This window comes from Ranitomeya imitator, chromosome 2 (assembly GCF_032444005.1).
Source record: "Ranitomeya imitator isolate aRanImi1 chromosome 2, aRanImi1.pri, whole genome shotgun sequence".
Taxonomy (NCBI): domain Eukaryota; kingdom Metazoa; phylum Chordata; class Amphibia; order Anura; family Dendrobatidae; genus Ranitomeya; species Ranitomeya imitator.
Genome location: NC_091283.1, coordinates 564,725,018 through 564,752,470, shown reverse-complemented (window position 1 = coordinate 564,752,470; position 27,453 = coordinate 564,725,018). Strand labels below are relative to the sequence as shown.

The following is a 27,453-nucleotide window of genomic DNA, read 5'->3' as shown; positions in this document are numbered from 1 at the left end:
CCAGTCCTCCATTCGAACCATTACATGAATCTACAATAAAAACGCTATCCCTCAAAACAGCTCTATTAGTCGCCCTCACTTCTGCCCGTAGGGTCAGTGACTTACAGGCTCTTTCAGCCAACCCTCCTCACACACAATTTCTAGAGGACAGGGTTGTTCTAAAAACAGACCCAGCATATCTCCCGAAAGTGGCTTCAAAATTTCACAGGTCTCAAGAGATATCTCTCCCCTCCTTCTGCCCTAACCCTAAGAACAAGGAGGAACAAACACTACATACACTAGATGTAAGAAGATGTCTCTTACACTACCTAGAAGTCACTAGAGAGAGTAGGGAGGATTCCTCTCTGTTTGTGTGTTTCCAGGGTCCCCGGAAGGGGAAAAAAGCATCTAAAGCCACCATAGCAAAATGGATCACAGACGCCATCAGTCTATCATATTCAGCAAGTGGGATGTCCGTTCCCGGGGAGGTTAAGGCTCACTCAACGAGGGCAGTAGCAACTTCCTGGGCGGAGAAGGCCGGAGCTTCCATAGACCAGATATGTAGAGCTGCTACCTGGTCTTCACCATCCACATTCTATAGGCACTATAGATTGGACCTAATTTCCTCTTCAGACCTTACTTTCGGTAAAAGGGTTCTGGAGGCGGTGGTCCCTCCCTGAATGTACTATCTATGCAATTCTCTCCGTGGTGCCGTCATGGGCGATCAGAGAAAAATATAGTTCTTACCGATAACGGTATTTCTCTGAGCCCATGACGGCACCCGTACATTCCCTCCCTTCACTTATGGGTGTACACTTTGAAATAGTGCCATAGTCCATTTATAGTTTAAAGTCACGCGGTATCTTGTTATACTAAACAGTTAAAAATTTTACAAATGTCTTAGTAGTCTCCCATCGTTATCTATGTAAACAAACTGATGCAGGAGAGTGGTACCGCCTTTTTATCCGTAGGTTTCCTGTCCTTGGTGGGCGGATCCCCTCTCCGTGGTGCCGTTATGGGCTCAGAGAAATACCGTTATCGGTAAGAACTATATTTTTCTCAGAGCCCATGACAGCACCTGCTTATTCCCCCCGTCACGTGTGTGGTGAGCACCTTATTATACGAAATGTGTGTTTCTAATTTAGACACTGTAATCCTGATAAGTATTTTGTTAAAATTGTATATTTTCCTGTTGTCACTAACCTGGAGGACCTCTGATGCTCTGTAAACCAAACTGACGCAGGAGAGAGATACCGCCCTTTTTATCCTGTAGGTTTCCTGTCCCTGAAGGGCGGATTCCCTCTGGTAGTGCTGTCATGGGCTCTGAGAAATACTGTTATCGGTAAGTAACTATTTATTGATCTGGTGATTCTGAACGTGGTGATACCAGATATGTGTAGGTTTAATTTTTTTTTAAATTTATTTTGGATGGGGCGAAAGGGGGTGATTTAAACTTTTATATTTTCATATTTTTAAACATTTTTTACTTTTGCCATGCTTCAATAGCCTCCATGGGAGGCTAGAAGCTGGCACCACTCGATCGGCTCAGCTACATAGCAGCAATCATCAGATCGCTGCTATGTAGCTGAAATGCAGGCTTGCTATGAGTGCCGACCACAGCAGGCTGGCATCAGTAATCATAGAGAATCAAGGACCTCTATGGTTACCATCCTGATGCATCGCTGACCCCCAATCATGTGATGGGGGTCGGCGATGCGCTAATTTCCGGCTGTGCGGCCGGAAGCGGTAGCTAAATGCCACTGTCAGTGTTCGACAGCGGCATTTAACAGGTTAATAGCAGCGGGTGAATCACGATTTCACCCGCCGCTATTGCGCGCACATGTCAGCTGTACAAAACAGCTGATGTTGCGATTTTGATGTGGGCTCACTGCTGGAGCCCACATCAAAGGGGAGACAACATGCGCCGTACTAGTATGGCGCATGTCGTGAAGGGGTTAACAATGGTTACGCATGGACATGTGTTGTATGCGAATGTGTCGTCATGCTGCGGTTTGATGTGTGCGGCGACCACAGAAAACATAATGGATACAATGTGGATATGCTGCTCACCGATACCCCCCCCCCATCCCAGCCTGCAACGGTGTCTGCTGGGGGCTTTGCTGACATTTCATGAAAGGCCAGAGCCCCCTGACAGTTCTGTGGTTTCCTCCTGTGTGGTGTTTCTGGGAAAATGGCTGACGGTGGCAGCACATGCGCAGATAGATATCTCGGGACCAAGATTTCAAGAGATGAGATCTCAGGCCTCCGGCAGCCATCTTCCCAGAACCACCACACAGGAAAGCATGGATGAACTACCGGGGGGCTTTGGCCTTTTCACAATGTTGGCAGAGCCACATGACACCTGCACACCCCCTCATCCCAGCCTGCAGCAACACTTCACACCTGCCTCCTCAGCCACCACCCCCAGTAAGCAATAAGATGCATGGATTATAAGCACCCCCATTTTAAGTTGTTTTTTTTTTTTTTCCCTATTCTCAAAATTTGAGGTGCATCTTATAATCCGGAGAACTTTATAATCCGAAAATTACAATATACTGAGAAATACTGGTAGGTTGTATAGATTCCACAACTGGTTTCACTCTTATCATTTATACTGCATGGTTAATGCCATAAAAAATGTTGGTCATTCTGTGGGTCAGCGAGTGTGGTGCTGGCATAGTATTGGCCTGCTGTGACTAATGGCAAAATCTAGGGTCTATGCAACTTGAGTCATGGTATCTAAGGCATTATATTGAGGAAGCTGGTGTGATTTCCAATCCTGGCAGTTTCAGGGGTCAACTGCACCCATCATGTATTACTGCGCAACTCCTCTGCCCCTTCCATACACTCCTGTGTGTACATCACCCAATGACAAAGTTCTATCACTGAAATGCTTTAGGAGGAACAAACATTTCACAAAACAGCAGAAATATAATCGCTCAAGGTAATTTGCATAACTTCATTATGCACCAGTGACTTTCCTAAAGAATAAATCCACACCTAGTATACATCAGTTGTTCATGGTTTCATATTTTCTCCAAGCGTCAAATCCATGACTTGCATATCATTTTTCTGCAGTCCATCTGGTCCTGAAGATGGTCTGAATGTCTTCACCTTGCATTACCAGTGGGCTTGGGCTGCATGTCTACCTGGTGACAGTACATGTTTTGTACAAGCACCAGCCAATTAAAAAGTTCCATAATCTATTAATAACACATACATACAGAATGGGCTAACAAATGCACTGCACTTTAATGATTTAATCTATTAAGATTAAGCTCCTGCAGGTTAAGGTACTGGCAGCTCTTTAAATGCTCCAAGGTGCACCTGCAGGGGTAAACAATTTGTTGACCAGAAATCAATGGACAGCCAATGTAATTTGTTGACCAGAAATCAATGGACAGCCAATGTTTTCATCAATGCTGCCAGTCCTACAGATTAAGAATAACTGCTTTTTGTTTCCAGGATTAGTGCCACTCATAGACTGTATGTGGTACTGCAGCTAAACCCTTATTATTCAACTCAAGCAGAGGCACTTGTACACACAGCCCACCTACTTGAATACATGTAACCTTTCAGAATAAGGTTTGTCTTATCTGAGTAATCTATAGTGTGGCCACTGCCATATGTAACAGTCCTAGGCAGGATGAATGACTGTGTTCAAGTCACAGTGTCATGTACAGTAAAATATTAGGCAACGTGTTTGCACTGAAAGGCCTTCCTTAATTATGGAGTACTGTATAGCAGATTCTTCATTGATGGATATTCCCATGTGCTATCCTTTACACCTAGATATAACCGCTTCAGTAGGTGAGCGCAGGAACTCTAATACCATCTGTTCAGCAGCAAGCCTAAATCTCTAAAGGTACCGTCTCACAGTGGCACTTTGGTCGCTACGACGGCACGATCTGTGACGCTCCAGCGTTGTAGACTGCGGTCACCCTTCGCAATGCACGGCGCTGGAGCGATAATTTCATGACGTATTTGCGATGTAGAATATCGTGCACACCTTTGTTACACGATGCGATCATGCCGCCACAGCAGGACACTTGACGACGAAAGAAAGTTTCAAACGATCTGCTACGACGTACGATTCTCAGCGGGGTCCCTGATCGCAGTAGCATGTCAGACACAGCGAGATCGTAAGTATATCGCTGGAACGTCACGGATTGTGCCGTCGTAGCGACCAAAGTGCCACTGTGAGACGGTACCCTAATAGATGACACTAGAGTCCCTCTGAAGAGGCTATTTGCATATTTAACTTCCAGAAGGAGAAACTTGTAAAGTACATATACATTGCCAGATGTGAGTTGTGCCCAGAGGCTGTACCCTCATTTTTAATTTTTCCTAAACTGGCTCCTAATTTTAAAAAAAATGCTAAAAACTATATGTTTTATGTAATAAAACCTCATGGCTATCAGATGTACATATGTGTAGTGTATCCAATCTGACCCCAGCCATTTGTAGTCAAACATTGACCTGTATAATGGCTCACTGCCAAGAAAGCTCCATCAACAAGCTTGAGTCAGTAGCTCCAAGCCATCCACCAAGAATCCAGAGGCAGCTGCCACTGGTCTGCTCTCACAGGCTCCACTTCACTGTCATCATCTGACACCAGTCTGCTTTTCTGCTGTAAAGCATTTCTTGGTGGCAATCTTGTATGTGATGGTGCAGCCACAGGAACTTCATCTTTGTCCATTTTCTCAAGGTAAGCTGTAAATATCCTTATAAATGTTGGGTGGATGATCTATCCGACAGATCTCTCCTTGCTGTGATGATCATCATCTGGATTGTATGCCTTCCTGGGAGGCTGGATCCCGCCAGGCACTCTCTGTCTGCATTAAATGTCTTCAAAGGAACGTTCAGACATCGGAGATCCCATTTGTGGAGTAGAGCCTCTATTGACCAGCTGGCACTGAGGGTTAATATTGAGATGATTACACAAAATAAGTACATCTGTCTCCTAAGATGGTAAGGCTTAATAACACTGGTAATGAGATATAGAGAGAGATTTAAGTAAAAATGATGCCCACTTTGGCTGCCCTTTGTCCTATTGAGACAAATGATGTGGAAAGTCCCCCCCCCATTTTCTTTTGAGGCCATAAACATATTTCATGTTACAGCAATGTGGAAGTGTTCACACCGAAGCGATAAATGCTTAAGAAATTGTATGTGCTTCACGAAAAAGAGTCTGTAGTGAACACCTGCTGGTCTCCATTAGTTTGTAAAGCAATAAGAAGCCATCATATTTTATTTGCTCATCTACTAAAATAAGGAACCCTCAATTATCACAGGTATTACCAGAAAATAGAGTAATCTAAGATCGGAGCATAGATAAGAAGTTACAGGTAAGCCGACAAGCTAAGTCAGCCTTTCCTAGTGACAGCAAAAAGAATACATTAAGACAACCCCTTCTCAATACAGTTTCCCACAGAAAATAAGTCCGTGCTTGCCTCTGATGCTGGATCTTCCGTGACGTTAAGCCACAAGAGCCATGTAGCCAATGGGCCACTTCCTTCTGACAAAACTAACACCTAGAAGAAATAAGATCTGTTGCTTTCGGGGATCCTCCGAAATTCCGTTACATTCAAAAGGAAATGAGAGTGAAGTGGCCACTGATTGCCTGCAGGGCTCATATGACATAACATCACGGGAGACCCAGCAGCAACATTGCCAGAAAAGCAGCGGTGGTTATTATTTTCCATGGAGGAATATAGTAATTTAGAAGGGATTGTATGAGCTCACAATTGTTACCATCAAAATAAACATCACCATGATGGAACTCAATAGACACCATCATTGTGCACGATGTGAAGGAACTGGCACTTATCCTATTAAAAAAAACAACCCCCTTATCTGCAGGTGATGCTTTGCACACGAGCAACCTGCTGCATTGGAAATATAGTATTACATGGAGGCCATGTAGAAAAAATAAATAAAACTCTGTCCAGGTAATACAAGGACAGCTACCTACATATTAATAATATATTTTAGTGTAAATATTAGGCCTCCCTATAAGGATGCACATACACCAACTATTGTACACAATCGTAGCTCAGAACCAGGGTTATGGAGTCAGGAGTCCATTTGGGAGGGTTGTATAAAATACTCCAACTCTTAAAATATCTAATAAATTGGGGACAGTAGTACAATGCAGGATGTGCTGTAAACGTTTCCTATAAGAATTTGGGAAAAGTTATGAAAAGTCCTATAAATGTCTGCTCTGTTCCTGATCTAAGGATCTCGGCTTTTAGCGGAGATGAATCTGTGCTGCACTTTATGTACATGCTCAGTAGTGAGGCAGGGCTGTGGGGTCCTAGTTGAGATGAATCTGTGCTGCACTTTATGCACATGCTCAGTAGTGAGGCAGGGCTGTGGAGTCCTAGTTGAGATGAATCTGTGCTGCACTTTATATACATGCTCAGTAGTGAGGCAGGGCTGTGGAGTCAGAGGCAGGGAAAATGAGGAGTCTCCTTATCGACTCCACATCCCTGATAGGAATGATCATTTACTGATAATCTGCCAGTGTAAACAGGCCTCCAATCACCAAATGAACAAGCAGAATGTTGGATTGACAGGTGAAATGATTTTTAGACCTTGCTCAAATAAAATTATTGTTCTTGGCAGCACGTTGTCGCTATGTAAACAGGTTATATGCTACCGAGAGTAATGGCAGTCCATTTGCACAAAACGATCTTTTACCAATAATTCTGTGCACATTGGATGTGCAGTTGGCCTGCGTAACGGTTGCCATTGGCTAGTGCAAACCCATGGTAAGTCGCGGAGTGAAAGAGGTTTTCCACTACTAATTTGACCCCTTTCATATGTCCTAACTTTTCCTAACAATTTTCTAATATACTCCCCCTGTTCTGTAAGCTCATCGCTGTGGGTGATGTAGTACTCTGCTGTGATTCTAGCTATGATACTTCTGGTCTGGAAACCGGAATTGGACGAACTGAGCAGCGCACATCATTGGTCTGATTCCGGCTTCCGAACTGGAAGTATCAGAGCTAGAATCACAGCAGAGTACTACATCACCCAGCAATGAGCTTACAGGAGATGGCGGGTAATAGTAGATTAGAAAATTGATTGTTATGAAGATTTAGGACATATCAAAGGGGGTGAAAATAGTGGAAAACCTCTTTAATATCAAAGTGACTAATGAGCTGTTTTTAGTTTACCCAAAAGTCTGTGTACTGCTCATTCCACTATTCCATCCTTTGCTACGATTTTTTTTACCTTGAGAACAGTGCCACTCTTGTCCATGGGCCATGTCTGGTATTGCATGTTAAATTCCAGTAACTAAAACTAAACTACAGTACTAAAGTGCATGAAGTTTTTTTTGTTTTTGTTTTTTTTATAAAATCTGATAACTCTTATCGGATGTATCTTCTACATCTGCTCAGTTCGCCTTTTTAGCAGTGTAAATTTTACCTTCGGACTTGATAAGTTGTCCAGAATTCAGCATCTGGGTTCCTTTTTATTATAAAATGCAGGGTTACTAAGATGTCTTCAAAATCTGCAAAAAAGATCCTGTTAATGTAGGCCACTTGTAGCGCTTACAATATCATTATGGTTGGTGGAGGATTACATTACCTTTTGGCTCATAAAAAACATCAGATCCCAAAATGATGTCGATAGGAGGGAGAGTGAGCAGATCTGGCGAGATCTCGCCCCATGTCAGTCCAATGACTGGTACTCCAATTAGGTTGTTCTGGGCGCAGCTCCTGAAACCGTTTTCTATACATTGTGGTAGCGCTGCTGAATCTGACAGTATAACACTGGCACCACACTTAGCAGCTACTATGCCAGGGAGGCTCACTCCTGCGCCAACCTAAAATGGCAAGACACAGTAGACAATGAAACGCTTCCTAGAAGCCCTCTCCTTCAGACTTCATTCACACAGCCATAGTAAGATCAATCTGTGGGTTACATGTATTACATGGTAACCCTTTGGACTCCACTGACTTATTTGCAGTGAACATATGAAAGTGGTTTACCACGCTTTATCAATGTCTTCGACATAAAAACTGGTTATCAGCTCCCCCACCGATCATCGGTGTACAGTGCCATATTCCATTCAGTGGCCATTTTTGGGTATTGCAGCCCGGCTTCTATTGAAATAAATGGGAACTGCAGAATCAGAGAACAGCCACTCCACAGTGAATGGCGCTGTGCTGTTTTGGCTCCATTCACTGTTATATCTGCTCAGATTATTGGATTGTTGGGGGTGATAGAAATTAGATCAGGGAGGAGCTGACATCCAATTGGTGGCCTATCCTAAGGGCCGTATAAATTGGAACGAGATCGGATTGTAGTCCGCCAACTGGCCGGCAGCTCTCCCGATTTGTGGGGGGGGGAGGGGGCAACAGCTTCATGTATTTCAATGCAGCTGTCAGGCTTGGATTGAGAGCGCCGCCAGCCAGTCTGTGCACTGCGTTCCGACCTCGGTCCGATTTATCTTTCCGTCTGAATGCGCCTTAAGGAGAAGTCATCAATATAGTAAGCCTCTGTTTAAGGAAATCTAAGACTGATGTTCTATACTCTTAAGTCTTACACTGCAGTGCCTTATGATAAGAGGAATCTTAAGAAGGCATGTTCAGAAGTGAAAAGGCAACAGGCTGACGGGAAGCTGTAACATTTATTTTTCTGCAGAGGCAACCAAGAACAAAAAAATAGGTATTAGAGCTACCGGTAATTATGTTTCCAGGAGTCCATCCTGACAGCACCATGGAGGACGTCCTCCTCCTCCTTGCAAGGACAGGAAAAGCACACGAGAGATTTCAAAGGTCCCACCCCACTCCAATTCCCTCAGTGTTTTGACAAGTACCACACCATGGATAATGCAACATAACGGTTTTTTATTTGACAATATCATATTACACCATATGACATAACAATCACGGAGGGAACCAACTGTGCTGTCAGGATGGACTCCTGGAAACATAATTACCGGTAGGTCTAATACCTATTTTCCAGGACATCCCTCCTGACGGCACCATGGAGAATACTAGAGTACCTCCTCAGGGTGGGATTACTGCCTGGAGAACTTTTCTCCCAAAAGCCGTCTGCTGGCCCGATAGTACATCTAATTTATAATGCCTACAAAACGTGTCAAGCCTGGTCTAAGTTGCAGCCCTACAGATCTGCTCTATTGAGGCTCCCGCTCTCTCAGCCCAGGAAGTTGATACTGCTCTAGTTGAGCAGGCTCTTAAACCTTCGGGGGGGGACTAACACCTTCTGACTGGTAGGCTAAGGAAATAACAAGTAATCCATCTTGCAATAGACGCCTTAGAGGCTTTCTTCCCCTTATTTCTACCCCGAAAAGGACAAACAAGTTGGGATCCTGTCTCCAACTACGAGTGACCTCCAGGTAATCAATAACCGCCCATCTAATATCCAACGAGAGGAGGGCCTGCTCCTTCCCATTTGAGGGGTTCTCGCAAAAGGAAGGCAAAACAATTTCCTGGTTTAGGTTCTTGTGGGATGCTACTTTAGGTAAAAAGGCAGGGTCCAATTTTAAGATTATACGATCCTCCCAGATCTGAAGATATGGGTCCTGAGTAGATAGGGCCCGAATCTCCCCTACCTGTTTAGCTGTGGTAATGGCCACTAGGAATGCCGTTTTTAAAGTGCGGACTGAGATGGGCATCTGTTCCCCTGGAACATAAGGTTCCTTGCATAGGGACCTAAAGACCAAATTTAGGTCCCAGGGAGGGGTCGACTGCCTGATTGTAGGACGAAGTCTCCTGGCTGCTCTTATTATCCAAGGATGGGTGGCAATGGAATAATCGAGGAAAGTGCTCAGTGACGATATCTGGACCTTTAGAGTACTGGGTCTAAGTCCCTTATTAAATCCTGCTTGCAGGAAATCTAGGACCCCTGGGATATCAGGAACCCCTGCCACGAAGTCGGACCTGCCACCCTCCAAGCAGAACCTCTTCCAAATTTTATAATATATATTGCGGAAGTAACTGGTTTCCTGCTAGCCTGGATAGTAGTTATGACATGGTCTGACAAGCCCTGAGCTCTCAGGATGTCCTTTTCAGGATCCAAGCTGAAAGATGCAATTTTTCTGGACTGTGATGGAAGACTGGGCCCTGATGAATAATGTCTCCCCTCGGTGGAAGCCTGATCATGTCTTTTAGCCATGGCCCCCAGCAGCGGGGACCAGCTTCTCCCCAGCCAGTTTGGGGCAATGAGGATTACTTTCCCCTGGTCTTCCTGGATTTTCCTGAGGACGGTTGGCATAAGCGCCAGTGGTGGGAAGGCATAACAGAGGGTCTCATCCTACTTCTGACTCAATGCATCGACGGCCTCCGGGATATCCGATGGATTCAGAGAGTAGAATCTGGGCAACTTTGCATTTTTTCTGGTCGCAAACAAGTCTATCCGAGGAGTTCCCCAGCGATGACACAGATACTGGAATACCTCCTGGTTCAGCTCCCATTCGGTTGGCCAGATCACCTGTCGGCTCAAATAATCTGCTACGATGTTCTGGTAACCCAGCTACCGATAGGACCGTGTTCTCTACCCAAGAAAAGATTCCGCTAGCTCCTGGAGTGCCCAATGTCTGGGGCCCCCTTGGTGTTGCAAGAAGGAATCTGTTACGTTGACCGACAGTATCTTGACGTGCTAATTCCTCAGCCTTGCCTGATTCAGCTTTAAGGCTTCCCATACGGCATAAAGCTCCTTGTAATTGGAAGACCTCTGGCTGATCTTTTCCGGCCAACTGCCCTGAAGGAGTCTTCCCTCTAGGTGAGCTCCCCATCCCCACTTGCTGGCGTCTGTGGTAATTACCACGCCTGGGGAGGGAGTCCACGGCACGCCCACTCGCAGGTTCCTGAGCTGAGTCCACCAACGTAGAGATCTTCTCCCCGTCGGGGATAGGGATATTGTTTTGTCAAGTGATGACTGCTGCCGATCCCAGACTGACAGGATGGCTCTCTGTAAGAGTCTTGAGTGGAACTGTGCACACCGGACACAGGGGATGCAAGCTGTCATTATGCCCAACACCTTCATGGCTGATCTGATGGAGGCATAGTGTCTCAGTAGCTCTCGGACCCTGCGCTGCACTGGCTCCTGTTTTTCTGTTGGTAAGAAGGATGTTCTGCGGCCAGAGTCCAATAGCACCCCTAGGAAGACTTTTCTGGTCTCTGGTATTAGATTCAACTTTTGATGATTTACAGACCAGCCGAGAAATTCCATCACTGAAATGGTCCGATCTCTGTGTTGAGCCAGTACTTCCGCCGATCTTGCCACCAATACAAAGTCATCCAGGTATGGTACTATTACTATCCCCTGATTTCTTAGATAGGCCACCACTTCTGATATTAGCTCGGTGAAAACTCGGGGAGCCGAGGCCAGGCCAAAAGGGAGGCACTGAAACTGGAAGTGGCAGGTTCGGTGTGGCAGCTTTACGGTGAATCTCAGGAACTTTTGGGACGCTGAATGTACGGGAACCTGACAGTAAGCACTCTTCAGATCTAGAGTGCACATCACTGCATCTCTGTCTATGAGGTGGACTGTAGACCTCACTGACTCCATCCTGAACCTCTTTTATCTGACCCAAAGGTTCAGAGGTTTAAAATTTATCGTGTGGGCCTCTCCTGACGGTTTTATGATGCTTAATAGGGAGTAATAGCGACCCTTGCCTACCTCTGCCAGGGAAACCGGGACTATGACTGATGAGCTGGAAAGTTCCTCCAGGTCTGCTAACATAGCTGAACCTGCTAACACAATAGTAGGGGCGATGGATCTTTCGGAGGGAGAGGAGAATTCTATTCTGTACCCCTCTGTTATGGTCCTGAGGACCCATTCATTTTGGGTAATCAGACGCCAGTTTCCCGGAAACTGTTTGAGCCTCCCCCCAATGAAATTGGCGTCTGTCTCCTGGGTCTGGAGCTTGACCCAAACAGGGAGCCTCTGCTCTTTCCCCCTCTACCATAGGAACTGCTGTAGGTTCCTTTATTGGCCTTCCCCTGACTTCTGTATTCAGGTTGCCTCCAGCTAAGGCCTCCTCTCCGAAAGGACTGAAACCTTCTGGATCTGTCATCCTCGAACCCGTTCTTTTTGTCAGAAGCCAGCTCCAGAATGTTATCCAATGACGGCCCGAAAACTCTCGACCTGGAGAAGGGGATGGAGCACAGCTTGGTCTTGGAGGCGTTATCCACCGGCCAGGATTTTGGCCAGATAGCTCTGCAAGCTGCATTGGATACTGAGCTGTTCCTAGCCACGAATCTGACATTCAGCTGACGTATCGGCCAAGAAGGCAGTGGCAGATATCATTATGGGAAGGGAGACCAAGATGTCATCCCTAGGGGTCTTATTGGACAGATATTCCTTCAATTGCCCCATCCATAGGAACATAGATCTGGCCACTGAAGTAGCCGCTATGTTTGTCCTGATCAGGGCCGCGGATGACTCCCAAGCTCGTTTCAGGAGGATATCCGCCTTTCTGTCCATCGGGTCACGTAAACTTGAAGAGTCCTCGAATGGGATGGACGTCTTCTTATCAACCCTAACCACTGGTACATCGACCTTCGGTATTTCTTCCAGGACCTTAATGTCCTCTGGGTCAAAAGGTAGGCTATTCTTGAAATCACGGGACAACAGTAAACATTCCTCATCCTCCCATTCTTCCAACACCATGGCACGAATATGGTCACTTATCAGGAACACTTGCTGCTTTTGCTCTCTAAGGCCCCCGAACATTAAATCCTGTCTGGACTGCTGTTTAGGGAACTCCTCCACCTGCATCGTATTCCGCACAGCCTGAACAAGCTCGTCCGTGTCCTCTGATGAAAACAAATATTGTCTGCCTCGTTCCTGGTTCTCTGCAAATATCTCGCCATCTTCCTCCTGGTCTGACCCCAGGGGATGGGATTCCTCATCTGAGCTCGGTTCCATCTCCCACCTAGGCCATTTAGGGCAGGGCCCTGGACTTGGAGGCTGCTGACGGGAGAGGCTGGATATGGAGGTCTGTACTTCTTCCCGAATCCTGGACCTCATCTCAGACAAGAGGGATGGCTATTCTTGCCTTACGACTTGCAGGTGTCACAAAGCATTCTGCCGTAGGTGTCAGGAAGTTTAACGTGACATACGAGGCATCGCCTGGATTTTGCGGAGGCTTTGCCAGACCGTTTGGGCATAGGCAGGGGCGTAGCTGGGGTTCCCTTATCCTGTACAGTACAAGAGAGGGAATAGTCAGGGCAAAGTGCTCAAGAACTGGCTGTGTGCTGAGGACTAGATGCTGGGGACAGGCAGTGTGATGAGGGCTGGCTAGGTGCTGGGGATGGGCTGCGAGCTGAGGGTAGTCTGTGCGCTGAGGGTACAGCGCACTTATCCCATCATCCTGCTCCATCTTGCTCAAATCCTCCATAAGGCCGGTTTCACATTCGCGTTTTGCTGATCGAACTTTCTCCGTGAAGCCCCGCACCTCCGCCGCTAGCTCCGCCTACTTCTGCATGCGGCGTTTTGACGATGCGGCGACCAGCGTAGGACGCCGCTTGGAGCAATTTTTTTTTCTCCGCAACATCAAAACGACGCATGCGGAAGCCTTCGCATACAGCCGTACGACCTGCGTACCTAATGTTAAAGATAGGTACGCAAGCGGCATGGAGAAGTAGGCGGAGCTAGCGGCAGAGGTGCTTCACGGAGGAAGTCCGCAGATCAGCAAAACGCTAGTGTGAAACTAGCCTGACAACGCTGCGTACCACTGTTCGCCCTGCGAGCACCAGGGAGCTGATATGCTGCCTGTCTCCCTAGTTCCACGTTCCAGCCTGGAATGCACGCCGACCTTTACCCTGACATCACCGAAAGTGCGATAGGCTTAGTCCCCGACTTCAGAGAGCGATGTCTAGCCAGCCGAGAGCCTCTCACCAGGAGCAGCGGCTCAACCCAGGAGCACATCCGCTACCTGGTCTTTGGGGTAGAGAGACTCCCCATCGGGGAGTGTCAGCCCTGAGCCTCTTGACAGGGGGAAGGATCTTGGACTAGCCGCACGATCCCCGAGCCCTCTGGTAAGCTCCGCTGCGCTCTGCTCTCGTGTGTCCCTCCATGGAGGGACAGGAAAAACACTGAGGGAATTGGTGTGGGGTGGGGCCTTTTAACCTCTCGTGTGTTTTCCTGTCCCTGCAAGGAGGAGGAGGACTTCCTCCATGGTGCTGTCAGGAGGGACGTCCTGGAAAAGAGGAATACAATGGAAAATCCTCCATATATCTTTGATGGACGGTTGGAACATAATAATCTTTATTTTTATATAGCGCTAACATATTCTGCAGCGCTTTACACACATTATCATTGCTGTCCCCATTGGGGCTCACAATCTAAATTCCCTGTCAGTATGTCTTTGGAATGTGGGAGGAAACCGGAGTGCCCCGAGGAAACCCACGCAAACACGGAGAGAACATACAAACTCTTTGCAGATGTTGTCCTTAGTGCGGCTTGAACCCAGGACTCCAGCGCTGCAAGGCTGCTGTGCTAACCACTGCGCCACCGTGCTGCCCATAATGTGAGCATAGCCCGCAAAATGCTTCTGAGCATTGGCTCTCTAGAATAAAAAATTTCTAACTAGTAGAAAGTCAATCATGTTGCCAAGTTGTGCAATTTAGGAACAACTGTTTGCAATATATAATCTAAACACCGGGACTGCCGATCATCAAGACAGTCATACTCCACTGCTTCCTGGTGAGCTATACTTGGGTCCACTAGAAAGCAGCAAATGAACAAGGAGCGCCACCAGCTCAAAGAAACGAACTTTATTGACTGCATTTCTGTAGCAAACTGCTCCCTTCTTCAGGCCATATGACCTTGTTTTTCCTCGAGCTTATGGTGCCCATTGATCCACTAAAAAATGACAGATGAACGAAGTAAACCTAAAGCATAACTGTAAAGTTGGTTGTGCCTTTGGCACCCTATTAGCATTTCTCCAGCTAGGCATGGACGATATCTGGTCTGTCCCTCAACAGGACAGCCAGAAAAAAGTCATATGTTTGAATGCTGTAAGCTCTCAAAAAAAAAACCTCCTTATGGGGCCTCTTATGTTCTGTTGAGTGGAGTTACCCTTTAAAGGTTACTTTTATTTATTGACATCAATGGGGAAAATTTCAAGACAGTATAAACCTTATGTAAAAGCGAAGATCATGGTTTCCCACAGAAATATTTCTATGCTTTCCTAAACCTATAATCAAAAAATTGATCCTAATGATATCATTGTGTTCAATACCGACTGAAACCAAAACAAAAAAAGTCCTAAATAGCCAAAACAGCACCTGAAGGACTAAAAACACAATGTCTAGAGAGTATAATATTAAAATAAGTAATTTTTATTAATAATTTACACAATCAATTTTAATATAATGCTAAAGTGAAAAAAACTTCCAGATGTAGTGGAACAGATAAATACACATGACATCACATACACCTAGGTATATAAACAGTATCCCAATCTAGTCCACACCTACACTGCTGCATATAGAAAATTACCATATAAAACTACCGACAAAAAGGCAGCTTACAATAAGTAGTCCAGCAAAAAAAACGGTACTAACGAGAGGAGGCAGAATAAATATCATCAACAGGTGTATATACTAAATACCGCCATTCCTCATGAAAATACACCGATAAATAAGCGCTGTAAAATGATGGCAGCCAAGAACAGGTGGGCAAACTGGTGGTAACTTACACTTAGGAGTGATGTCCGTGTGTCCGTTCCTACACCCTGACGCGCGTTTCGTAACACTTCCTCAGGGGGCGTTTCCTAAACCTGCAGTACAGTGCCTACAAGTAGTATTCAACCCCCTGCAGATTTAGCAGGTTTAATAAGATGCAAATAAGTTAGAGCCTTCAAACAAGAGCAGGATTTATTAACAGATGCATAAATCTTACAAACCAAAAAGTTTTGTTGCTCAGTTAAATTTTTATAAATTTTAAACATAAAAGTGTGCGTCAATTATTATTCAACCCCTATGTTTAATATTTTGTGGAATAACCTTTGTTTGCAGTTACAGCTAATAATCGTCTTTTATAACACCTGATCAGGCCGGCACAGGTCTCTGGAGTTATCTTGGCCCACTCCTCCATGCAGATCTTCTCCAAGTTATCTAGGTTCTTTGGGTGTCTCATGTGGACTTTAATCTTGAGCTCCTTCCACAAGTTTTCAATTGGGTTAAGGTCAGGAGACTGACTAGGCCACTGCAACACCTTGATTTTTTGCCTCTTGAACCAGGCCTTGGTTTTCTTGGCTGTGTGCTTTGGGTCGTTGTCTTGTTGGAAGATGAAATGACGACCCATCTTAAGATCCTTGATGGAGGAGCGGAGGTTCTTGGCCAAAATCTCCAGGTAGGCCGTGCTATCCATCTTCCCATGGATGCGGACCAGATGGCCAGGCCCCTTGGCTGAGAAACAGCCCCACAGCATGATGCTGCCACCACCATGCTTGACTGTAGGGATGGTATTCTTGGGGTCGTATGCAGTGCCATCCAGTCTCCAAACGTCACGTGTGTGGTTGGCACCAAAGATCTCGATCTTGGTCTCATCAGACCAGAGAACCTTGAACCAGTCAGTCTCAGAGTCCTCCAAGTGATCATGAGCAAACTGTAGACGAGCCTTGACATGACGCTTTGAAAGTAAAGGTACCTTACGGGCTCGTCTGGAATGGAGACCATTGCAGTGGAGTACGTTACTTATGGTATTGACTGAAACCAATGTCCCCACTGCCATGAGATCTTCCCGTAGCTCCTTCCTTGTCCTTTGGTTAGCCTTGACAAGCCTGGCCTCGGCACGGGAGGAAACTTTCAAAGGCTGTCCAGGCCGTGGAAGGCTAACATTAGTTCCATAAGCCTTCCACTTCCGGATGATGCTCCCAACAGTGGAGACAGGTAGGCCCAACTCCTTGGAAAGGGTTTTGTACCCCTTGCCAGCCTTGTGACCCTCTACGATCTTGTCTCTGATGGCCTTGGAATGCTCCTTTGTCTTTCCCATGTTGACCATGTATGAGTGCTGTTCACAAGTTTGGGGAGGGTCTTAAATAGTCAGAAAAGGCTGGAAAAAGAGATAATTAATCCAAACATGTGAAGCTCATTGTTCTTTGTGCCTGAACTACTTCTTAATACTTTAGGGGAACCAAACAGAATTCTGGTGGGTTGAAGGGTTGAATAATAAATGACCCTCTGAAAAGACTTTTCACAATTTAAAAAAAAATAAACAAAGAAATAACATTCTTTTTTGCTGCAGTGCATTTCACACTTCCAGGCTGATCTACAGTCCAAATGTCACAATGCCAAGTTAATTCCAAATGTGTAAACCTGCTAAATCTGCAGGGGGTTGAATACTACTTGTAGGCACTGTATAATACCCCACTTTTTGTAATGGATTTTCAAAGATTTGCTTCACCAGTACATGGAAATAGGTTTACCCCAAATAAAGCCATGACTGACCTCCAAGACTCTCTTTCCATTCACTGAAGCTCGGTGAAACCAGATGTACTGGGCAAGAACTGGTGCACTCGGCCAAACATACATTCCATACTCCGAATCCAGGACCTCCAGCATAATGAGAGAACAGATACATGTTATTACACATCCAATTGAAGTCTGAGTCTTTTTTTTAGTATATGTTTTTACAAGAAATTTAAAATGGAGAAAAGAGGGAAATACATTTTGCGCAAAATCAAAGATGCTTTTTTTATTTTTTGTCTTTTACTTTTTTGCACTTTATAGAGTAAAACATCCCATGAGTCTTTAAAATGTTGCACATTCATTTTCTAATAAAATTAGACAGATTTTGTAGGGTACTTGAGCGCAGTTGGCTGAAAAAAATAGCGACGTTTCGAGTAGTCATAAAGTACAAATTAAGTCAAAACGTTTAAGGAAAATAGCACCAATAAAGGCCAACACTCCCCCCCCCCCCCAAAAAAAAAAAAAAAGAATATACATATAACTTTACTTTAAAAAACAATTAATTATTAATACAGTCACTGACAAGGTCACACTTTGCTCCTTTTATCTGGAGTAAAAATGTTCTAAGGCCACAATGACTGAGGGCCTAAATATTTAAATGGTCACTTCAAATCTTGCATTAGCAAACCTATACTACGGGTGAATGTACGAAACCTTGTAATATGTCAGCTTCTGTTTCTTTCTCCGCCTTACGGATAAAAAAAAAACAAACAGAGAAAACCCTTGTTGCTCAAAACAAGATGGATTGTGAGCATGGTGAGGTGTCAGGTTACAGAGCCTTTTATACTAGAAAGAGTAGAGGGCAAAAACTCAAAACAATCAGAAACAGATTGTGCTGCAACTTCAACTGTTTTTCTAATTAGTGCTGGATTCACAGCTACACAGATTAGTTTTGCTGAATTATTTTTGTCATGCTCCTGCTGCAGAGAAACAAAAGCAGGAATCCTTAATCTCTGTGTGAACTGTGTATGGGAGATGTCATAGCAGTTTGTCTGCACCCAGTAGCTCAGAGAGAACTGAAAACTAAGACCCTGCAGAGATAAAAACTGATGAAAAACGTAAAATAAAATATCATTTTAGATATAGTATTACTTCTTATGTACACACAACAGCTTATTCTGAAAGTCACCAGAATAGTCGGGTACACACACATTAAACCTCTTCTCACGTCAGCTACTGGTCTGTTCAACCAATAAGGAGATGCGTGCCTGACAATGGAAATAGCCATAGATCATGTACAGTGTATACCTAGCACTACTCCTGATATGGACGGTTTCATAAATACTCATGTCCCATGAAATAATTCTACAGCATCTTTTCAGTAACTGAGTTGAGGGTGTTATATAAATATCCTTTATGATTTTTCTTGTGCTGCATCACTTCTCTGGAATGCTCTACCCAAGACAAATAGATTAAAGGGGTTATTTGGGCCATTTATATCATGTGGTAGAGAATTTAACATGGAATACTAAGGATATGTCCACATGACATCTTTCTTAGGCGAGACCTCTCCGAAAACACACCTGAAAAAGCGCTTAAAGATTTTGAAAAACAACAAACATATACATGGTCACGTGACCGCTCATATGTGATTTGTATACTTAGCATCCTGTGCCGAGCGCTTTCTCATCCACATCTCATGGTGATAGGTATGTCACGTGACCAGCGCCGGGAGTGCAGCAATACCTAGCAGTGACTACAGTACACGCAGGGCTCCACATTACATCTCCTAGCCAACCACTTTAACAGCCACAGTTTTAAGCATGCCCCGAAGAATGCATCTTTTAGGCAGGCCTAACACATTCCCCAATAGGCTCTTCATTTATTCCACCCCATAACATAATTGTTCAGATTCTGAACCCCCCTTATTTTTAAGAACATTTGTCAGCAGAATTTCACCCCTTAGGCCAGGATCACACACAGCGAGATACGGCCGAGTCTCGCAGGTTAATACCAAGCTCTGGCCCCGGCACTCCAGAGCGGAGCATGCGGCCGCATAGCAATACATGGAGCCGCACATTCCGCTCTGGAGTGCCGGTGCCAGAGCTTGGTTTAACTTGCAAGACTCGGCCGTATCTCGCTGTAGTGTGACTCCGGCCTTAAACTGTGCACATGAAGCCCTTTCAACAAGTCCAGAAATACCTTTACATGGCCAGCATGTTACTTCATCCCTGAGAAATCAGCATTTTAATTGATATGCAAATGAGGGAGAAGAGCTATGGTAGATCTGAAGCCTCTGTCGCTCCAGCTCTATTCCACAACCAACGCCGCTGCCTTACAGTTTGACTGACAGCTCATTTGCCTGAAGTCTCACAGCATAGAGGCTGTCAGCCCGTGCAAATGGTGGTGGGCTAGGAATAGAGCTGGAGTGACAGAGGCTTCAGATCTACAAATAACTCTTCAGGCTCACTTGCATATCCATGCATGCCAACACTGATTTCTCAGTAATAGAGGAAACTGCCATTGAAAGGTATTGCTGGACTTGTATGAGTTACATGCACATCTATCTAGTTTTGGGGGTGAAATCCATATAACAGATTCCCTTTACCACTATCCTTGGGTGCAAACATATAGGTTGGGGGATTCGTCCGGTTGGCCTAGTGTGTTCTTTATGGAAATAATGAAGTAAAGATGGCTTCATACATCTCCGCCCACAGCTTTCCCAACTGATGAGTTCAGGTTAGTGTGCTTCCACATTGCGTTCTGTGTCCCCCGTTAGGACATACGTCCGAAATCCCCACAAAATGGAGTCCGGACACATGCGCCATAGACGGGGCCATAGACTGTAATGGTGACGGCAGGGCGAACATCCTCTCTGCCATGCATCATTTTCAGGAGTGTACCCCTACAGGAGGTGGACACTGAGGTACAGTCTACTACGCCTCCTGTAGGTGTACACTCCTGAAAATGAAGCACGGCAGAGATGCTGTTCGCCCTGCCGTCACCATTACAGCCTATGGTCCAGTTTATGGCGCATGTGTCCAGACTCCATTTTGTGGGGGATTTTGGATGCATGCCCTGACATGTGAAAGCAGATTTACTTGGACTATGAAACACGAGGCGATAAGACAGGCCCAAGCCTGTACCATACACTTGAAGCAGCGGTTTGTCCAGCTGGACAATGAAGGGATCTACGGTGTGATTTGTATTTGTAAGAAACCAGACAGACCCTGATACAGTCCCCGGGGTCTTTTCGGTGCCATTTGCATCAGTTATATACTAGGTCCATTCTCCACATGAATTCAGTTTCTTTGTTCCTAGAATGGAAACAAGTTATCGCCTAAGAGGAAAGATAAAGGTACCGTCACACATAGCGACGCTGCAGCGATACCGACAACGATCCGGATCGCTGCAGCGTCGCTGGAGAGCTGTCACACAGACAGCTCTCCAGCGACCAACGATGCCGGTAACCAGGGTAAACATCGGGTTACTAAGCGCAGGGCCGCGCTTAGTAACCCGATGTTTACCCTGGTTACCATCGTTAAAGTAAAAAAACAAACGCTACATACTTACCTACCGCTGTCTGTCCTCGGCGCTCTGCTTCTCTGGTCTGGCTGTGAGCACAGCGGCCGGAAAGCAGAGCGGTGACGTCACCGCTCTGCTTTCCGGCTGCCCGGCGCTCACAGCCAGACCAGAGAAGCACAGCGCCGGGGACAGACAGCGGTAGGTAAGTATGTAGCATTTGTTTTTTTACTTTAACGATGGTAACCAGGGTAAACATCGGGTTACTAAGCGCGGCCCTGCGCTTAGTAACCCGATGTTTACCCTGGTTACCAGCGAAGACATCGCTGAATCGGTGTCACACACACCGATTCAGCGATGTCAGCGGGAGAGCCAGCGACGAAATAAAGTTCTGGCCTTTCTTCCCCGACCAGCGACATCACAGCAGGGGCCTGATCGCTGCTGCGTGTCACACTGGACGATATCGCTAGCCAGGACGCTGCAACGTCACGGATCGCTAGCGATATCGTCTAGTGTGACGGTACCTTAAGTTACTGATCACTGGGGGCCATCACCTTGACCTGCACCAATCCACAAAATTAGGGACTTCTCACGAGAACAAAATGAAACAGTAAGTCAGATGCCCAATCATCACTCGTTCTCTATGGGGCTGCCGGGAAAAGCTTATTCTGCAGCCCTATAGGGAATGACGGGAGCGCAGTTCAGCATGTGACCATCGCTCCATTTTAATAGGGTCAAAAGTGCCCGGATCTGGGGATCACTCAGGACCCAGAGGTCGGACCACCACAGAGCAATACGTGATCACTAGTGATGAGCGAATATACTCGTTGATCAGGTTTTCCCAAGCACGCTCGGGTGGTCTCCCGAGTATTTTTTAGTGCTCGGAGATTAAGTTTTCATCGCTGCAGCTGAATGATTTACAGCTACTAGCCTGCTTGATTACATGTGGGGAATCTCCAACAACCAGGCAACCCCCACATGTACTCAGCCTGGCTAGTAGCTGTAAGTCATTCAGCTGCCGGTATGAAAACTAAATCTCCAAACCAGTAGCGTAGCTACAGAGGGGGCCATCGCCCCGGGCCCCGTGCTCTGAGGGGGCCCACCGGGAGCTACGCTACTGTAACTGTATCGGCACGCGCAGCGCGCCGATGCAGTTACATTCTGTGACAGAGCAGGGAGAATCGATCTCCCTGCTCTGCCGATATGGGGCCCCTGGGCAGGCAGGGGGGGCCCGGTGCCAGCAGTGGGCCCCCGCCTGTCATCGCATGCTGAGCTGTATCAGCAACTAGCCGATACAGCTCACCGCAGTGATGAGGGAAGGAGCGCTGCGCTCCTCCCATCATCCCCCACACCGTCTGACAGCGGGCGCGATGACGTCACCGCCCAGCGCCCGCTGTCAGAAGAGCAGGAGCAGGAAGCACCGCTGGAACAAGGAGGAGGAGAGGTATTTATTTGCTGTGTTTTTATGTGGGCTGCCTTATTCAACAGTATCTGCCTATAGGGGGGGCGGGGGGGGGGAAGTGCTGCCTCATATACAGTATCTGCCTATAGGGGGGAGTGCTGCCTCATATACAGTATCTGCCTATAGGGGGGAGTGCTGCCTCATATACAGGATCTGCCTATAGGGGGGGGGGGGGGGGAGTGCTGCCTTATATACAGTATCTGCATATAGGAGGGGGGGGGGAGTGCTGCCTCATATACAGTATCTGCCTATGGGGGGGGGGGAGTGCTGCCTCATATACAGTATCTGCCTATGGTGGGGGGAGTGCTGCCTTATATACAGTATCTGCTTATAGGGGGGGGGGGGGAGTGCTGCCTCATATACAGGATCTGCCTTTGGGGGGGGGGGGGGGGGGAGTGCTGCCTCATATACAGTATTTGCCTATGGGGGGAGTGCTGCCTCATATACAGGATCTGCCTATAGGGTAGAGTGCTGCCTCATATACAGGATCTGCCCATGGGGGGGGGGGTGCTGCCTCATATACAGTATCTGCCTATAGGGGAGGGAGTGCTGCCTCATATACAGTATCTGCCTATAGGGGAGGGAGTGCTGCCTCATATACAGTATCTGCCTATAGGGGAGGGAGTGCTGCCTCATATACAGTATCTGCCTATAGGGGAGGGAGTGCTGCCTCATATACAGTATCTGCCTATAGGGGAGGGAGTGCTGCCTCATATACAGTATCTGCCTATAGGGGGGGGGGGAGTGCTGCCTTATATACAGTATCTGCCTATAGGGGAGGGAGTGCTGCCTCATATACAGTATCTGCCTATAGGGGAGGGAGTGCTGCCTCATATACAGTATCTGCCTATAGGGGGGTGTGCTGCCTCATATACAGTATCTGCCTATGGGGGGGGGGGAGTGCTGCCTCATATACAGTATCTGCCTATAGGGGGGGGATTGCTGCCTTATATACAGTATCTGCCTATGGGGGGGGGTGCTGCCTCATATACAGTATCTGCCTATAGGGGGGAGTGCTGCCTCATATACAGGTTCTGCCCATGGGGGGGGGGGGGTGGGTGCAGTAATAGGGACACATACGGCAGCAGCAGCAGCTCAGTATTGGAGTATCAGGGGCAGTAATAGGGACACATACAGCAGCAGTGGTTCAGTATTGGGGTATCAGGTGCAGTAATAGAGACACATACGGCAGCAGCGGCTCAGTATTGGGGTATCAGGTGCAGTAATAGAGACACATACGGCAGCAGCGGCTCAGTATTGGGGTATCAGGGGCAGTAATAGGGACACATACGGCAGCAACGGCACAGTATTGGGGTATCAGGTGCAGTAATAGAGACACATACGGCAGCAGCGGCTCAGTATTGGGGTATCAGGTGCAGTAATAGAGACACATACGGCAGCAGCGGCTCAGTATTAGGGTATCAGGTGCAGTAATAGGGTCACATACGGCAGCAGCGGCTCAGTATTGGGGTATCAGGTGCAGTAATAAGGACACATACGGCAGCAGCGGCTCAGTATTGGGGTATCAGGTGCAGTAATAGGGACACATACGGCAGCAGCGGCTCAGTATTGGGATATCAGGTGCAGTAATAGGGACACATACGGCAGCAGTGGCTCAGTATTGGGGTATCAGGGGCAGTAATAGGGACACATACGGCAGCAGTGGCTCAGTATTGGGGTATCAGGGGCAGTAATAGGGACACATACGGCAGCAGCGGCTCAGTATTGGGGTATCAGGTGCAGTAATAGAGACACATACGGCAGCAGCGGCTCAGTATTGGGGTATCAGGTGCAGTAATAGAGACACATGGCAGCAGCAGCTCAGTATTGGGGTATCAGGTGCAGTAATAGAGACACATACAGCAGCAGCGGCTCAGTATTGGGGTATCAGGTGCAGTAATAAGGACACATACGGCAGCAGCGGCTCAGTATTGGGGTATCAGGTGCAGTAATAGGGACACATACGGCAGCAGCGGCTCAGTATTGGGATATCAGGTGCAGTAATAGGGACACATACGGCAGCAGTGGCTCAGTATTGGGGTATCAGGGGCAGTAATAGGGACACATACGGCAGCAGTGGCTCAGTATTGGGGTATCAGGGGCAGTAATAGGGACACATACGGCAGCAGCGGCTCAGTATTGGGGTATCAGGTGCAGTAATAGAGACACATACGGCAGCAGCGGCTCAGTATTGGGGTATCAGGTGCAGTAATAGAGACACATGGCAGCAGCAGCTCAGTATTGGGGTATCAGGTGCAGTAATAGAGACACATACAGCAGCAGCGGCTCAGTATTGGGGTATCAGGTGCAGTAATAAGGACACATACGGCAGCAGCAGCTCAGTATTGGGGTATCAGGTGCAGTAATAGGGACACATACGGCAGCAGCGGCTCAGTATTGGGGTATCGGGTGCAGTAATAGGGACACATACGGCAGCAGCGGCTCAGTATTGGGGTATCAGGGGTACTACTAGGGTCACATACGGCAGCAGCGGCTCAGTATTGGGCTATCAGGTGCAGTAATAGGGACACATACGGCAGCAGCGGCTCAGTATTGGGGTATCAGCAGGATGAGGAGTTTGTGCAGGTTGGGAATAGATGGTGATGGGGCTGGAATATGAAAAGTGAAATATGTCTTTGTTGTATTCTTTGTAGCCGAGTCGTTGCTGGAAGTTGTCATGTCGGCAGTGGCGTAACTACCGCGGTCGCAGCGGTCGCCAGTGCGACCGGGCCCGGCAGGTCAGGGGCCCGGCAGGCAGGCTCGGACTGGCAGTGCCTCCCCCCGCTCCAGGGCCTCCCCCCGCTCCAGGGCCTCCCCCCCCTTCGCCGCCGCCTTGAATACTCACCCTGCTCCAGCGATGGTCTCGGCGTCTGCACTGCAGCTCGTTCCTGCTTGATCGGTCACGTGACACCGCTCATTAAGATCATGAATATGCGCATATTCATGATCTTAATGAACGGTGTCACATGACCGCTCAAGCAGGAAGAAGGTGCTGCGCCGGCGCCGCCGTCTGGAGTCGGGACAGAGCGCGAGGGATGTCGGCACGGCCGTGCAGTGGGAAGACAGGTGAGTATGAGGGATGAGGGACGGGGGGATGAAGGCGGACATAAGCCGGCGCGCCGAGCAGGAGCGGAGAGCTAAGCCTGCATACAGGGGGGAATATAAGCCATGCAGGGGGGAATATGAGCCATGCAGGGGGGGATATGAGCCATGCAGGGGGGAATATGAGCCATGCAGGGGGGAATATGAGCCATGCATACAGGAGGGGTAATATGAGCTATGTATATGGGATAGGAGGGAGATGAGCCATGCATACAGGAGGGGGGTCATTATACAGTATTGAGCATCATGTGTGGCCGTTATACAGTATGCAGCATCATGTGTGGCCATTATACAGTATGGAGCATCATGTGTGGTGGCCGTTATACAGTATTGAGCATCATGTGTGGCCATTATTCTATGGGGGTTACATTGAGTTGTATGGCAGGGCTGCAGGGGGGGGGCCCCATTTGGAAGTTCGCACCGGGGCCCCTAACTTTGTAGTTACGCCACTGCATGTCGGTCTGGGCCAGATGGAAAAGACGGGAAAAGTGACGATTCCATTATAAAGAACGTCAATGGTAAGACATTATCTGTAATTGTGCTGTGATCTCTTATATGCTCTGTAGGGCTGGTATCTACCACTGACCATATGGCGGTAATATCCATGTTGGTCGTTATATAGAGATTATCTTCAGTAACAGCGCGGTCATCTGCTGAGGTTCTCCACTATTAGGGGGCGTCATCGAGTTGCAATCAAGGTTACCTGGTTAGGGGCCCACTCAGAAGCTTCACCCCCCCCCCCCCGGACCGAAACCCTAGCTACGCCTCTGCTCCGAACACTAAGTCTAAGTTCACATTTGCGTTGTGCGCCGCAGCGTCGTCGCCGCAACGCACAACGCAAACAAAAACGCAGCAAAACGCATGCACATGCGGCCCATGCGGCGCCAATGTTAAAAGATAGGGCCGCACGACGCATGCGTTTTTGAAAAGGTCGGCGCCGCACAAAAAATCCAACATGTTGCGTTTGCCGCGCCCAGACAGGTGCGCCCTAACGCCGCATGCGGCGTAAAACGCAACACAACGCATGCACATGCGGCCCCATGCGGCGCCAATGTTAAAGATAGGGCCGCACGACGCATGCGTTTTGTTGCGGCGGCGACGCTGCGGCGCAAACCGCAAATGTGAACGTACCCTAACAAATACTCAAGAGACCACCCGAGCAACGAGTACACTCGCTCATCATTATGGATGGGAGAGAAATTATAGGGGCTAAGACTACAGATGTGACCAGAGCCTCGGGTAGGTCCGCACTAGCGCCACCCTTCTGGTGTGGATGGAATGCAGGATGACATGTGGCTTCTGGAATTCTCCTCTTTGGGGTCAGTGTGAATATATGGCAGCAGGCGCCATTGCTCTGGTCAGAGGACACTGATGCCCACAGCCGGTGTGGCGCTCATAACGGCTCCATCTTCTCTGCTCCACGCCCAGCGCACAGGGGGTTAAGCCGCCGCCGCCTGCACTCTCGCACGTACGCTATGGCGCCCCATGCGGCCACTCTCTAACCAGCACCTCGGGAATGAGGAGCCTGAGCTCCCGGGACTGCTCCGCTCCACCGCCCCCATCGTCCTGTAGATACACGTACTCCCGAGAGACGATCCGGGACTCCCCAGTTCTCTCACTCCCAAACATCGCAGTGGGCTACACGTGGACGCCATACTGTCGCATGTTGATTGCAGCTTCGAAGTGGTTGACTCTGGCGGCCATGTTTGTAGAGGCACCCGAACTTCTCATACATGCTATCACAGGACAGAGTAATTACGCGTAATGACGGAAACGTGTATGGGATATAGTCAGAAATTTTAATCCGTTTCAACTAAACAACTATGCTTTCTTACGTGATAAGCGACCCCTGTAAAGGCGCTCTTAGTAGTTACGCATGCGCATTATCAGCAGACGTTACCCTTGACCTTCTCAATATGGCGGTGTGCTGCAGACAGCGGGGACACTTGCACGCGATACTTCCTGCTTCTTTTCTCCTCCAATAGTTAG

At 47.6% G+C, this 27,453-nt stretch overlaps 1 protein-coding gene across 1 annotated transcript; it reads right to left on the bottom strand.

Moving 5' to 3' along the window:
- Positions 1 to 3,212: 3,212 nt before the first annotated feature.
- On the bottom strand, positions 3,213 to 27,117 carry METTL23 (methyltransferase 23, arginine). The gene is made up of 5 exons (XM_069752106.1): positions 26,974 to 27,117; positions 17,418 to 17,522; positions 7,576 to 7,813; positions 7,414 to 7,498; positions 3,213 to 4,894 (listed from the first exon to the last, which is right to left on the bottom strand). Exons 1-5 carry the CDS (start codon positions 27,091 to 27,093, stop codon positions 4,705 to 4,707), a joined length of 738 nt encoding a protein of 245 aa, XP_069608207.1. The 5' UTR covers positions 27,094 to 27,117; the 3' UTR covers positions 3,213 to 4,704.
- Between the last annotated feature and the right edge of the window lie 336 nt (positions 27,118 to 27,453).